Source organism: Alosa pseudoharengus, unplaced genomic scaffold (genome assembly GCF_046254945.1).
Source record: "Alosa pseudoharengus isolate Yale_2024_CS ecotype anadromous, Long Island Sound unplaced genomic scaffold, YU_APseudo_1.1 YU_APseudo_1.1_scf_9, whole genome shotgun sequence".
NCBI lineage: Eukaryota > Metazoa > Chordata > Actinopteri > Clupeiformes > Clupeidae > Alosa > Alosa pseudoharengus.
This window is the reverse complement of record NW_027468881.1, coordinates 9,069,616-9,086,044: the sequence shown is the minus strand read 5'-3', so window position 1 is coordinate 9,086,044 and position 16,429 is coordinate 9,069,616. Positions and strand designations below refer to the sequence as shown.

Below are 16,429 nucleotides of genomic sequence, written 5' to 3'. Positions count from 1 at the left end.
TGAGGGTCACCTCCTGTCATTCAATGCATGGATGGAGAGTGCAGACAGACAGAGCTTGCCACTAGCAGGCAATCAAAAGGCCAAATCTCAATGATTTCATTTCACCTGTTTTCTCTTTTTACTAGGCTGTGACAAACATTGTTGGAAAAAACTAGCATTAACTTTAAGGCTACAGCTTTAATTTATTTGGAAAAAACGTAATAGTCCTCATTTTGGCATTTAGACAATGGGAAGGCATCCAAGAATCCAATATTACAGTACCCACCAAAAATATACTGTATATATGACAGCATTTTTTGTTTGACCAGGAAATTATTCAGGCTAAAGGCTATAGGAAGACACTGGTGCAGCTTGTACAGTATAAAGCAGAGGCCTAGTGTTTTATAATGTTTGCTGTAGGAAAGAGTCTAAAAGACAATATTGTGACTATTAATAGCCAGTTTGAAAGCATACATATATTTTTGTCCGACAGCTGACATGGAATGTTATGAACCGGTTCAGGAACAATATTTTTTTGTTCTAACCGGTTCGGGAACGTCAATTTTAAAGGTGGGAACCAAAACCGGTAACGTTAAAATACTGTTTTCTGTTCAGAACGAACCAACTGGCAAAAAGTTCTGGTTCAAAGCCCTGATGCAAATCAAAACTAATGGGCTAACTGAAATAAAACCATGCCAATCTCTAGGTATGGTGAAGGGTATGTGATGATGTGGGGCTATTTTAATTCCAAAGACCAAGGGCACTTTATCAGGATGCATAGTATTCTGGACCCATGAAATAACTGGCCTTTAAAAATAAAAATCTGCCTGCCCTGTATTTTAAGGAAGAACATGTATTTATTTATGATACATTATTCATTCACAAAGAAAAATTGACCAGCTTGTTTGACCACCCTATGATGGTTGACCTGCTAGACCAGCAAAACTCTTGTTAAAACATACCTTCAGCTGGTTTTCCCAGCTTATGATGGTAATTCAGCTGGTTTTGCTTGTCGTACCACCTCAAGCTGGTCATTTTAGCTGGTGTTGCTGGTCTATAGTGCTAGTTTAACTGGCCATGCCATCTTATGTTGGTCATTCTAGCAAACCAGCATGACCAGCTTGACAGACTGGTCACCAGCATGACCATCTTGCACCAGCTGTATCCCACAAGACAGGCTGGTCACACTAGCATGACCAGCTTCCTCAGATGGTCACGCCAGCGTATCCAGCTGGTGGCCCAACCAGCTACACCAGCAAAGACCAGCAAGAGCTGGAAGAAAACCAGCAAAGAACAACCAAAACCAGCTACCAGCATAAATTGGTTTCTAGCTGGGTTTTTTTTAGCAGGGTAGTGTTTATAACACTTCATGTCCACCCACAGAGACTTAACAGATCATATATTAAGAATCAAGTTCAGTATGTAAAATTGCTGTTGAACAATTACTGAACATTGCCTTAACCAAATTCAAACCATAGCCTTAACCTTAACCATAACTATAACGTGTAGTTAACAGAGTGCCAACAGATAATAATCACACCTGTAAATAATCTGTGGGCGAACTATCCACATAAAGTTTGACCGTAGTATTACTGGATTCAGTTGTGTTTAAAACTAATTTTGCACATTAAAAAATATTTTGATAGTATAGCCTAGTCTTCACCCCCAAAGGTTTACAAAGGCGTGTGGACCTTTGAAATTGTAAGTGAATGATGAGGAATCACAGAGAAGCACAAGAGATGAGTGGAAAGGTGGAGTGGGCTGAGGCTCTGGAGCTGATGTCACTGTTTACTACAGAGTGGAATGAGTCAACACTACCCATACTGCATCTGTACTACAGGATTGGCTGTTTCAGCAGGAACATCTGTTTTGTGTGTGTGTGTGTGTGTGTGTGTGTGTGTGTGTGTGTGTGTGTGTGTGTGTGTGTGTGTGTGTGTGTGTGTGTGTCTTACCTTGGTCCAGGCTCTATATGAGGTTCCACCTCTGTCTCACTGAGGTCTGATAGGTCACTACTGAAGTCAGGGGTGATTGGGGATGGAGGTGAATTGACCTGAAAAGAAAGACACAAACTCCTCAATCTTTAATCTCTCTCTCTTACTCTTTCTCTCTCTCTCTCAAATCAAATCAAATCAAATCAAATCAAATCAAATCAAATCAAATCAAATGGTGCTTTATTGGCATGAATGAATAAAGTAATGCCAAAACTACAGGTATAACATGTTAATAATCAACTTTACATTGATATTATTATAAAGATAAAAATGAAATAATGAACGAGAACAACAGGTAAAATAAAAGGATAAATGGTAATGTTATTAGGAGGACAGTAGTAGCTTCATCAGTGCTATACTGTAGAAAAGAAAATCTGTTCAATCTCTCTCTCTCTCACTCACTCATGTGGAACTACCTGGTACCACATATCATGCAATCACTGAGCAATACAGAAATATGTGTGGGAAATGTAGGTATTTGCAAAGAGTACATGAGGTAATAGTGGACACTCCTTTATGACATTTTAGCAACAGAGAGACATAGAGAGAGAGAGAAGAGAGAGAGAGAGATTGATTGAGACAAAGATGAGAGAGGGAAGAGAGAGAGAGATCAGTAGAGAGAGAGGTTGATAGAGAGGATAGAGAGAGAAGAGAGAGAGAGAGAAGAAAAGAGGAAAGAGAAACATAGAGACAGATTTAAAGGAGGATCACAATTTTGTATGTAGATCTCTGTTTCTCAAGGTCACAGAGTACTGTCGGTACAAAACCAAAAAAAAAACCAATAGGTTCTACCTAGCTCAAGTTGCTGCAGCCAACAACTAGAGCTGCCAGGCAGCTATCACTCTGGGGGCATTAACATGGGGGCTCATGAACTTGCCCCCAGAGTTTATTATTACCTGTTTATTGAACCTTCACCCCATGAAAATACCCCAGTGTCACTCACCTCCTCTGGTTCTGGGCTGCAGGAGGACTCTAGAGCTTCCAGGTGGTGCTCAAACAGAAACTGGACGGCCCTGTAAACCAGCGCATACTGCTCCTGTGGTGGACACACACACACACACACACACACACACACACGTGAGAGAGATGAAGGGACTGATCTGAAGCCCCTATGAGTCTGTACCTGTTTGAGTAGGTGTGTGCTGAGAGGAGAGTTACCTTGGTCTGGACCACTGAAGGCCTCTGAGTACGCATGTCCTGCACCAAGTCAAAGATGCTGAAGTTCTCAGGGATGCACTGCCCATCACACACAACAATAACACAAACAAGACATCACGCACCACACAGAAGGAGGGGTGTTTTTTTAATTTATTTTTAGGGGGGACTTACCTGTCTTTTCAGTAGGTTCCAGGTATAGTCTATTGCACACAATGCTCCTGTTCTTCCACATCCAGCACTAAAAGCAAGACAGAGGAGAGACAGATACACAGAGCCATACATATTAGCACACGCTGGCAGAGTCAGTCACATTAGTACACACTAGCACACAGTACTAGGACACACTAGCAGTCAGTCACATTAGGACACACTAGCACACAGTACTAGGACACACTAGCAGAGATCACAGTCACACAAGGGCACTCAAAAACTCAAAAACACTCGGGACCCAAAAGTGAGCCGCTGAACCGTTCTGGGTGGGTCGCGGAGCTTGTGGTTTAAAAAAAATATATATTAATAATTCAATGATCTAATATTGGACCTTTTTTTTCATAGACTTTATTCATAGTCAATGTCAGTCATTGACATTGACATAGACAATGTTTATGTGACAGGTCATGTTAGACATAATTTTAGCGGTAAACGCAAGTAGGCTGTGACCCTGAATATTTGAAGTAGGTTAGGATATGGATTCACTTAAATTGAGGACAAAATAAAACAGAAACCCCAGTCTGTGGTGTGCAGTCAATTGCTGTCACATGAAAGCATGAAACCATCAAAACTAAAATGTCAAAGTCAAACCTGTTGAGCAACTTTGAAAAGTGATCAGGAGTTGAAGACTTGATAAATGTAATGCCAAACATATCGTTGGCTTGCTAAAAAAATATATGGTTCGCGACTTTATGAACATGTGTAGGAACTGAAATTTGTCTAGGGATTGTTTCAGAAATGAAGTCTCAGTCAGCCAGGAGTTAAGTCAGAAATCTCAGAGAGCTTTATTCACGAATCCGGAGACCTACGTCGTGTTGCTAACAGACGCAGTCTGATGTTACAAACAGGGAAACACTTTTTATACTTCACTGACAGTTCAGACAAGACATGACATCTCCATTAATGGTACGCAAACTTGTTTACGACATAGTTACCCAAGAGTCAACCATATCTATAAGGCTGTATCCCATAACGACCAAGGGCCATGGAATTCAGTCAAGATTGACCCCAAGACAGTAAATAAGGTCTTAGGGCGCCAGCCGTCGAGAAGAGGCCTACCCAGCCTCCTTCGAGGACACACACACACCCAGCCATGATACACACATACACAGCATTGACACACGCACATACATCCAGACATCATGGCATACGCACACACATTCAGCAAGGCTGCACCCATGCGCTCAGCATGGCTGCACATACACACACAGCAGGACTGCACACTCACACACTCAGCATGGCTGCGCAAACACCTTGAACATGGAATTCCACAGTTGTTACCTCATAAATCTCTCCTTCACTTTCTGCTTACAGCAGCGTCTCTTTCTTCAGCTTTGCACAGACCACACCAAAAGAGTAAATGGTTGAATATAGCCTGTACTTAAATGGAAACACCTTTAAGGCCAAAATGTCTTACTACACATGGGAAATTGTGGGTCCCAAAGCCAGACCAGTTAAGAACCACTGCACTAGGACATACTACGGCCTTTCTCAAACTTCGTTGACCTGAGGCCCAGTGATGTCAGACTTTGGGGTCATAGGGCCCACCCACAAGCTCCACCCCACCCTAGTCCAAGGATAGGCCCAGAAATCTATCTACTAGATATTTATATTATTGTTATTATTATGATTATTAGGCTATTGTTGCTATTATGTACATGACATTAATAATGCAGTTAATGTTTTCGATGTGTTCGAGTAGTCTGTTGGATCGATAGATAGAGAGTCAAAATAGAGAAGGAACTTTCAGGAGTAGCTTTACTGCAAACTGCTAACTTCCTCGTGATGGTAATTTTAATACCACAGATGAATAGAGACCCAGTCACACCAATAGTATGAAATATCAGGAACAGAGTTTATTCACAATGATGCACATCAAGGGAGAGAAAGCATGACTTCACCTAAAGATCCATCAGCTGCTCTTACTAGACAAGGAAATAGTTAGGGTTTAAGTATCCTTCCAGGCTGACGGGAGATGGCGTTGGTCATCCCATCTCACGTGGACTACACTGAATCAGACCCTGATTAGTGGCAACCTGGCAATCCAGAGCAGATAGCTACTGACGCAGCCATGCAGAACAGTGAAACACTGCAAAGTCATAATATTCCCGCTTATCTCGAGATACAGTCACACACAGATATACACAGGGACAGTACAGATATCATACAGTCATTACATAGAATCATACTTTTAGTATCAAAGTGACCCACTAATGAGAAATGCAGAACATTAAACCACATATTGGAATATTGGACATAATGTTCTATTCCACTTTCTCTCACTCGAGAAGTGTTTATGGCCCCTATAGTATAGTCAGTAGCTTAGTAGTTACTAAATTACGCCCTCCAGCACCAGAAATACATCCCACCCTCCCGTGATACAGCTATTCAGCTTTTTTTTTTTTTTTTTTTAAACTATTGATCGTATTGTGGTGACATCAAAGAGTGTCGCAACTTTATCTTTCTATGGCTCTAGGCACCATTGCTCATCTGTCCATTATCATAGATGTGATTAATCAGAATAAAAACCTAAATAGATTCGGCATTGTTTGCGTTATTCTTGTAATCGAGAGATCGGGGGCTGATGTTTGCCATTAGATCTACTTGAACGTTACTTGCCAGACTGTTTCCCTGTCAAGCGTACATATTTGTTATCATTTAAATGTTAAAGGGGAACTATGCAGTTTTTTTAGCTTTTAATTTACCTTAACTGAACAGCTTCAGGGTCATTTAAATGGTTATATGACTTTTTTCGGGTTGAATGGTGGCCGTTTCGCTTCCCCATAGCACCTGTGAGCGGTAAAACTACCCTTGCAACTTTGAGCAGGTTGGCCGACGGCCTCAAAGACAGAAAGTCTCGCGATGTAACAATGCGGGGGGGGCACCAAAATTATTGTTGCATACCCCTCAAAAAAGGCCCCTGCTAGCACACAGTCACATTAGGACACATGCTTACAGTCACATGGTACCATGTACAAACACACACATACTGTACCGTAGCCTACACACATACTTGAGTTGACGCTCACAATGTTCAGTAAACACTCCTGGGCCTCGCACAGCTGAAGCAATCAGACTACTAATGCTATTTAGGGACCACGAACCGTAACCACTGAGCCCTTGCAGGGGCTTTGATTGAGGCATTAGTATTTCTCTAGCCATGTGCTCAGATGAGGCTACCGCACAAATCCATACGTGAAGAAGCACTGGTTCTGTCCAGAGAGCGTTTCAAAAAGTACAGATTGGAACACATCGCTGTGTAATACAACTCAACTATGGCTAGTAACACTGGGACAGTGTTGGGTGTAGAACAGACTACAGCAGGGTTGAGTTCAGTATTTTCAGTGGACGATACAAAGGTAATATGGTGAGGGGCTGGGGCAGTAGGCTGTGAAGTCCGACGTCATGAATGTGCTCTGAGAACAGGAAGGTAGCGCTGTTGGTCAACCACACTCTCAAACAAAAATATACTTCCTGTGTGAGATTGTGTATGTGGAACGAGTTAGAAATGGACAAGCTCTCATTTTACCGTACATGATCAAGTGTGGTTGGTATGAACATTTGGTCAGTATCTGCAGTGTGTGTGTGTGGGTGTGTGTGTGTTTGTGTGTGTGTGTGAGAGAGAGAGAGAAAGAGAGAGAGAGAGAGAGTCTGTTTGTACTTGCAAATTAATCTCTGCCTTTGTTTGTGCCTTTGTTTGTGTGTGTGTGTGTGTGTGTGTGTGTGTACGTGTGTGTGTGTGTATGTATGTGTGGCAACCACTGATACAAATCCAAACCTGACCGTTAAAGAATGTGTATGTGTTGTCTGTATGCTGCTGAGACCTTGAATTTCCCCTGGGGATCAAAAGTATCTATCTATCTATCTATCTATCTGACAACCCCACCCCCACCCTCTCTCTCTTTTCAGTTAAGAGACAGCCTTTAAGGGTCTACTTTGGCCATGAGACATACATCTATCTAGGCCATAAATTCAACATGGCAGGTGAGTGAGGTACTGTAAACAGGTACAGGAGTTAACCTGTGCGTGCAAGAACAGAATCCATCTCATCAACTCCTCTCCCCTACCAGTAGTAAGGACACTAGAGGCCATCAGAAAAGTGGGCCTGGCAAAAATGCAACATCACTTTACAAATGTGTACATCTCACAAAATTTCGGGACATGAACAATAAAACGGTTGAGGTCGTAATAATCTTCATCACACATAAAGAATGGGGGCTGGGGTCCCAAATGTGGAATGGACCTACACACTGCTACAAGGCTGACACACCTCATTAGCATACTTAACAATGACAATGAGAGAACTAGCCAGAGCTTCCATCCAATTGGACCTCAGCAAGAAAAAGGTCCGTCTGGCCAAAGCTGACCAAAACAGCTCTTTAGGCTTTAGGAGGAAAAGTATGGCACAGTAGACACACACAAACTGCAAGGTATGGAGTCCGTTCAAACTGGTTGGACCTAAATGACCAGTGCAACAGAACTGTTGATCAACTAAAATGGACACAAGAAAACATACTCTGCACCAAAGGTATCGGACGCAGTGGTTACAGACCCATCTGTTGCTGTGGAAGCAACTGTCTGCCACAGTGAATCACAATGCACACTTCAGAACACAACAGCAAGGAAACTCCTGCTCAACCTTAAACACATGGAGACAAAACGACACTGGACTGGACTAAAAATGCAGGGAAAGCTGGCATCTCTTCACTGCAAAAACAGCTTATCTAACAAAATCTAACCAAGTGTTATTCATCTTATATCGAGATCAATACCAAATATATTTTTTGATCTAAATATAAGATTAATAACACTTTGTTAGATTTCATTTTTTGCCGTGTTTACTTTGCAGACTACTCTGTCTCTCATTCTATGAACAGAAATGCAGCTGTAGGGGAAGACGTTGTCTGCTTTACAGACTACAGGCGTTACCAACCAAATACAACATTGCGTTATGGTACCCCGAAAACCACCATCCACACTGCGTACATTCTTTTTTTGACCAGCACACTGAATCAGTTGACCATATTGTAAACGATTGTAATATGTACAAAGGACACTGCACGTCACGACCATATTGTTGACCTCATGGCCATCACTGTTTTACCACCAAAAATGTGCCCATGTACAACATTCACACATATTACCAGATTGGTTTTACAGCTCTGACGATGTGTTTTGTAAAATCCCTGACACTCCTGTTCTTGGAGATTGAAGGGAAGTGTGAATCCTAGAGGCTGTCTATGACTATTATATGGACATAGCCTTTTATAACAAGATGACTGAGTAGCCTATCCCAGGGCTGGAATTTCACGGCAGTTTTCTTCTATGGTTTTCAAAAAGTGGTAATGTTTCCAGCCAATCACTAAAGTAGTCTCTCATACCCCCATATACTTTGGCCTCAAAGCCCTTACATGTTGCCTTTGTACCCCCCACCAAATATGCCCAACCAACCCGAAAGCCAAGTGGCCTTGTCTCTAAAATGATGAAATTCCCATATGTGCTTTAGATGGCTTATTAATATTGACATTTGACAGTCTGGGGCATGTTCACAACCTAACAAGGTGTGTGTTACAACATATAGCAGGCCTATATAAGACAAAATCCAACCAGCTGGCAAAAAATCTGCTCTTTATTAACTGTTATAGGCGTGTGGTTTTGTGATATTTTCTGTACCCATTACAGGTGTGTCACAACTATATTTTTCCTCTAGACATGTTTGGATCCCTGCTGTGACTGGTGGGTTGAAATAAAGAATTATAATGTGTGTGTGTGTTTGGCATGAGTACCTGCAGTGTATGCAGATGGGTATGTCTTCATGGTCCTGGTAGCCACGCATCTCTTGTAGTAGCTCCAGAATGGGAGGGATGGAGTCTGGGACGCCGTGGTCCGGCCAGTTCATGTAGTGCAGTTGCCTGATTGTGCGGCTGGCCTATCAAAGCACACAAACACACGCACACACACACACATACACACACACACACACACACACACACACACACACACACACACACACACACACACACACACAGATATACTGTATAAACACCAAAGGAGTCAGATCAAAAACATAGGAAATTCTCTTCAACTCTTCAAGTTCAAATCCGATGTTTTGAAATACACATAAAAATCCAAATCATGGATCATATTGTGAGACAAAAAGAGAAAAGTAAGTGGACGTGTTGTGCTTGAGTTTCTTCATGTTGTTGGTTTCATCATGAAAAACAGAAACTCTGTGGGCGTCTGACTCAGGGTAGGCTATCTTTGTGTGTGTGTGTGTGTGTGTGTGTGTGTGTGTGTGTGTGTGTGTGTGTGTGTGTGTCTGTCTGTCTGTCTGTCTGTCTGTCTGTCTGTTGGTCTTCCTGACCTGTACACAGTGCTGCTCGCCTGCCCTGAAGTCAAGTCAACTTTATTTATATAGCGCATTTCATACACAGAGGTCATTCAATGTGCTTTAACATAAACAAAAGCAAACAGGAATAGTTGATACAAGCATAGAAGGGCAAAAATCAAAGAATAGTTTTAAAAGTAAAGAATAATAATAAACTAGAAAATGTAATTTCGAGGAAATTACCAGTGCATGAAAATATAAACATACTGTATATTAACATAAAATGCAAAACAAACTTTTATTTGGAAACAGTTGACAGGAGTCATAGTTGATAACAACTGACAATTATTTAACAACTGACAATTATTTAATAGTGAATTATTGTAGTGAGGACATTTATTTTGAAACAGTTGTGGGCAGAGGAAATAGGAACAGAATCTGTAGTCTTAAGAGAGCCAGATTGTATGCTTAAAGCCTGAGACAGAGTATATAGTTTAAAAGTTGAATTTAGATAGTGTAATGGATGTTGATAGACAGAAAGTTGAATGGATGTTGATAGGCAGATTGTTTAATGGATGTTGGTGGATAGTTTAATGGGTGGATGAGTGAATGGTTTGAAGAGGATGAATGGATAGAAAGTTGGATGGAATGTGCCTTATATCCTTGTAGAATGGAGAGACACAGAGAGAGTTGGCCTAGTTAAGCAGAAAGCAGTTGATACAGGTGCAATCAGTTTAACTGGCCCTTTGATGGGTCCTAGTAGTGAGCAGCTAGGAGGTTGATACAGGTGCAAATCATGTTAAAAATTAGCCCATTGTGATGTCATCAGCCCATGTTAAGTCTATGGGGAAAAATAAGTTTGTTTTTTATTAATATCTCAAAAATTATAAAGTTTACAAAAGTGAAAAATACATTCCCCACGTGTCCTTTTCAAGTTTCTACGTTAAACGGTTAAAGCTGAATTAGACACAGAAATTTGGTGGGAAGAATAATAACTAGAAATGCAATTCCAAGGAATTACCAGTGCATGAAAATGCTAAAGTTGTGAACTATATCATGTATAGTTAAAACAGATAATACAGAGATGGTTACTACGGTGATGCTAGGATAGACATGGTGGTTGCATAGCTTAATAAAAGTTGATAGTTTAAAAGTAGACTGTTTAAAAGCTGAATGTAGATAGTTTAAAAATTGTTGATAGACAGTAGATAGTTTAAAAGTTGTTGATAGACAGCTAGTTTAATAGATAGTCTAATGATAGTTTTAAAGTAGACCGTTTAAAAGTTGAAGGTAAATAGTTTAAAAGTTGTTGACAGACTGGAAGTTTAATGAATGTTGATATTAAAATAGTTTAATGGCTGTGTATAGGTAGATATTTGACGATAACTGAAAGTTGGAATGGCTCTAATGTTTGCTAGCAGTTATGCTAAGATTTTTAACTATACTAACCATGCTACTTAGCTAATGTTTTATAGCAGTGCTAGCAATGCTAACAATGCTATTTAGCTAATGTTTTCTAGCAGTTTTGTTAAACATGCTAACTATGCTAGCAATGTTAACTATGCTAACCATGTTATTTAGCTAACTTAACTAACGTTTTCTAGCAGTTTTGCTAAACATGTTAATTATGTTAGCAATGCTAACATGCTAACTATGTTAACCATGTGACTTAGCTAACCTAGCTAATCATTTTAGTAGTTATGCTAACTATGCTAACTAACATGTTAACAATCTTAACATGCTAACTATGCTAACCATGTGACTTAACTAAACTAGCTTATCATTTTTAGTAGTTAGGCTAACTATGCTAACTAACATGCTAACAATGCTAACATGCTAACTATGTAAACCATGTGACTTAGCTAACCTAGCTAATACTTTTTAGCAGTTTTGTTAAACATACTAACAATGTTAACATGCTAACTATGTTAACCATGCTAACTAGCTACAGTGGGTAGGAGTCATAGTTGATGACAAGTGTTGACATAGTTGATGACAAGTTAAAAGTTGTTGATAGACAGCTGGTTTAATAGATAGTTTAATAATAGGCTAAAGTAGACTGTTTAAAAGTTGAATGTATATAGTTTAAAAGTTTAAAAGTTGAATGTAGATAGTTTAAAAGTTGTTGATAGACATTTAGTTTAATAGATAGATAGTTTAATGATAGTTTAAAAGTTGAATGTAAAAAGTTCAGTTGTTTAATGGGTTACATTGTTTAACAGTGGATTATTGTAGTGAGAACTTTTATTTTGAAACAGTTTTGGGCAGAGGAAACCGTTGAATAGGATGTGTAGTCTTAATTGACCCAGATTGTATGCTTAAAGCCTGAGGCTGCAGGTGGCCTGAACACCTGCCATAGGATTCTAATTGCTTAATGGCCGTATTATGATGTCATAATCGGCAATGTTAAGTCTATGGGGATTTTTAAAAAGTTTTTCTTTAATAGTTTAAAAAGTATAAAAGTTTCAAAGTTGAAAAGACATAGCAACCTGCTCCGTTTGAAGACCTACGTTACAAAGTCTGAACAAAGTTTCTAAGTTAAACTGTTGAAGAGAAATTGCGTATGGAAAAAGTGGTAAGCGGAATAATAATAATAAGAAAAATAAGTTGTTGCCTAGGAAGAACAGTACAGTGCATTTTCATGCACTGTAAATAATAATATTAAAAAGAAAACATAAAACACACAAGGTGATAGTACATAAAAGCATAAAAGGGCAATAATTGAAAAGTGTTTAAAAAGTAATTAAAAACAACAACAACAAAAAACAAAAACAGTGAAACTTTTAAAATTTTAGCTGAAAGACTTTCCCAGATTTAGAAACATTTAGAGACATTTAAATTTAGAAAAAATAAGTGATCAGTTAGCAGAAAGCATCTGAGAAAAGTTTGGTCTTTGGTCTAGATTTGAAACTGGCTACAGTTGGGGCAACTTTGATCTCATCTGAAAGTTGGTTCCAGAGCTGAACTGCATAGCAACTAAACGTTGCTTCACCATGTTTAGTTCTAACAGTAGGTTTTACTAACAAGTATTTCTCCTAGAGATGTCCGATATTATCGGCCCGATATTAGCATAAAAATGTAATATCTGTTAATATCGTTATCGGATTTTTTTTGCCTTAAAACCGATAAAATAATGCTTGCGTTACACCCAAATAGTGCCTATGCGCTCCTGAAGCGTTTACCGGCGCACAGATGATGACCTCATCAATCTGCGTCTTGAAGCATACAAACAAGCGTGGATGGCTGCAGTAACAAACTTGCTCGTGGCCGTAGTAGCCCCTTGCGTTGGCCGTGACGCCCCTTTGAAAATCAGAGGTTTACAAGCCACGGTGGCCTTGGTGCCCCCTTCTTTAAATATTCTGCTTTGCGTCCTACTAATAGGATATATATTTAGCCTATGGCCTATGGCCAAATTACGCAGTGGAGAAAGTGACAGCGCAAGAAAGAAAGTGCGTCCAAATTAACCCATCCTACTCATCACACAGACATCACAAGTATCACATGAAAGAGCTTTTTCTCAGCTTTTAAACGATGTTAGCCGCTAATTGCTGTGGTGAACGGTTCGCGAGAAAAGTAAATAATATCAGTCAATTTAATCATAAATTCTACCGAAGGTTTTGCGTCCATCTCCCTACCCATTCATCTCGGTGGAATACTTCAGAACCCTTCGTTTAACATATGACAAACCATATATCAGAATAAACAGCAGACCTTACCGAACAGAAAGGTGTAAAGCAGTCCCCTGTACAGTTAGCCGTTCCAGACTAATCCCGTTTTGAATTTGCAGTAAATTTCAACATACATGGATGTCTCCAAATTTGGGATTTAAGTTTTACACTGTGTTTAAATTGTTCAACATTATTTCATAACGGGCCAAAACAAATATTACAAATGTCGCCTAGATATCGGTAAATCAGAGGACAGCTGACTATAAGAGTTTGTGAAAGTTCATGATCACAAAATGCTAAGCATGCATCTATTGAGTTTCTTAAAGCTGAGCTGTGCTTAAATTGTTCAATACATGATTTCATAACAGGCCAAATATAAAATAAATGTTAAATATAGCCTAGATATCTGAAAATATTAGATGATCAGATGATTTACAGTTATATGTAATATGTCATGTTTTATGTTTTTGTAATGTTTCATACAGTGATGCAGGTCTACTGCAGTGAATACAACTTTGATCATGTTAATAGCCTACTACTGTATAGTTAACTTTGGCCTTGGTGCCCTGACATGTGGCCTTTGTGCCCCCTACCAAATATGCCCAACTGAAGGCCAAATTGTGGGTATGGCCCGTTATGAAGGCCAGTCTTTTAGCCCCGTTCATTGGACTAATACTAAAGGAGGACTTTGTTTACTACTCTGGAAGGTCTGGACTGAAACTTTGTGCCTTCCTTGTTCTTATTGCACACTACCTTCATGTTGCATCTCTTTGTTGTTGCTCATGTAGAGCAGTGCTGATTGAGCCCAGTTTATAATTTAAATGATTGCATTAGCCCAAGTAATGGGCTAGGGACACAGGTACAAGTACTTTTTGTACTTCACCTCAAGCCTGAAGTATTTTTTGTAGCTCAAACAAATGTTTTCAAAATTGTGCAGTATAGTTGCCACATTGTAATTGACTCATATTTGTGCATTCATTCAATTAAGGTGATTGAGTTTTAGTTAAAGAAACAGTTCATGAAGCATCCTACAAATGCAGGCTCATTTAACACAGAAAAAGGGTAGCCTGTCATACACTATGCCTGTTATTTTAGTTGGCTTTACATTCTGCTATGTTGCACATAGTTGTTCAGGTACAATGTTTTATCATTTGTGAAGAAGTCAAATTTGCCCTATTTGTTGTGGGCATTGTCGATTATCTCAGGGAGAGTGTAATCCAAACTGTTGTTTGAGACAATTTAAAAAAAATAAATAAACATGGCACTTTTTCCCTAAATTAAGTTGAAGTATTTTTCTTATTTTGCACAGACAATGTTAACATTTGGAAAGCCTTGTTGCATTCAAGAATGCATCCAGTGGGGCATCACAATAACAGCATGTTGTGTTAATTCCACAACAGGAGATATGTGATGTTACCTAAATTAGTTTTGAGGAAAAATAACCCACATATCGACATCGGTATCGGCTGATATCGGAATCGAAATTTGAGAGTTGCACAATATCGGCATATTGGATATCGGCAAAAAAGCCAATATCGGACATCCCTAATTTCTCCTGAGACCTGGAAGGTGTGTACTGCTGAAGCATGTCTGCTAGGTAATTTGGTCCCATTCCATTTAGTGATTTATAAACAAGTAGAAGTGCTTTAAAGTAAATTCTGTGACTTACTGGGAGCCAATGCAGGGACTTAAGTATTGGAGTAATGTGGTTTTTGTGAGAACCCTAGCCGCTGCATTTTGTATCATCTGAAGCTGTTTGATAGTCTTTTTAGGAAGGCCTGTGAAAAGCCCATTGCAACCCTACTGGAGATGAATGCATGAATACGTTTTTCTAGATCATGTTTAGACATTAGCCCTCTAAGTTCGGTAATGTTTTTGAGGTGGTAAAAAGCTGATTTAGTTATTGCTTTCATGTGGCTGTTTAAATTTAGATCACTGTCAATTACGACACTAGGATTTCTAACAGTACCCTTTGCTTTAAGCCCTTTAATATCAAGGAGAGTGGCAACCTTAAGTCTTTCCTCTTTTTTACCAAATATAATTACTTCAGTTTATTCTTAGTTCAACTGAAGAAAATTTTGAGACATCCAGTTGTTAATCTTGTCAATATACTGACAAAGAGATTCAAGGGGACCCTAGTCATTAGCCAAAGGAGCTAAGTAAAGTTGGGCGTCATCGGCATAGCTATGATAGGAAATCAAATTGTTTGTGATGGTTTGTCCAAGTGGGAGCATATAGAGGTTGAATAATAGTGGCCCCAAGATCGACCCCTGGGGGACACCACAGGTCAAGGACATTGGCGTAGTGGTACAGTTTCCGATAGCAACAAACAAATTCCTTTGTAGGTATGATTTGACCCAGTTGATGACTATACCTGAAAGTCCAACCCAGCGCTCTTATCTGTGTAGTAATATGTTGTGATCAACAGTGTCAAAGGCTGCACTAAGGTCCAATAACACTACGACTGATGTTTTGCCTGCATCTGTATTGAGGTGTATGTCATTTAAAACCTTAATAAGAGCTGTTTCAGTGCTGTGATTTGCCCGAAAACCAGACTGAAAGTAATCAAAATACCCATTTGATGTTAGGAAGGTTACTTGATTAGAGACTATTTTTTCAATAATTTTGCCAATAAAAGGTAGATTGGATATGGGCCTGTAGTTGTTTAGCATAGTGGCATCTAAGCTATTCTTCTTGATAAGGAGCTTTACAACAGCTGTTTTCAGGGACTTTTGTAAATGTGCCAGACAGTAATGATGCATTTACAATGTGAAGCACGTCTGCTGCTATGAGGTGAAGATTTAAAAAAAAAACTGGTAGGTAGAGTGTCTCTAAGCCAGGGTTTCCCAAACTTTTCCACGACAAGGCCCCCCAAATACCACTAGGTTCTGGCCAAGGACCCCTTTGATGTGTTACTTAACCCATCGACAATACTACGGCAAATGTAAAAATACATTAAGATAATCCTAATAATTACTTTATTAATTAATAATTGCACTTCGCAATGGAGCATACAGTGTGTAAAAATTGCATTTGGGGCTTTCTGCTATATGAGAGCTATCACTCTACTATTATTCACAGTTATTATCATGGAA

General features: G+C 39.4%; 1 protein-coding gene across 3 annotated transcripts in view; it reads right to left on the bottom strand.

The window, feature by feature from the left end:
- ptpn22 (protein tyrosine phosphatase non-receptor type 22) overlaps window positions 1-16,429 on the bottom strand; it is a 34,219-nt gene that overhangs the window by 9,114 nt on the left and 8,676 nt on the right. For all 3 annotated transcript variants that reach the window (XM_076277242.1, XM_076277239.1, XM_076277241.1), the window contains exons 8-12: window positions 9,125-9,267; window positions 3,300-3,366; window positions 3,129-3,206; window positions 2,914-3,006; window positions 1,932-2,029 (exon numbers count right to left, since the gene is read on the bottom strand). In XM_076277242.1, the coding sequence (XP_076133357.1) occupies window positions 1,932-2,029; window positions 2,914-3,006; window positions 3,129-3,206; window positions 3,300-3,366; window positions 9,125-9,267 (479 nt within the window). The remainder of the gene's footprint in view (window positions 1-1,931; window positions 2,030-2,913; window positions 3,007-3,128; window positions 3,207-3,299; window positions 3,367-9,124; window positions 9,268-16,429) is intronic.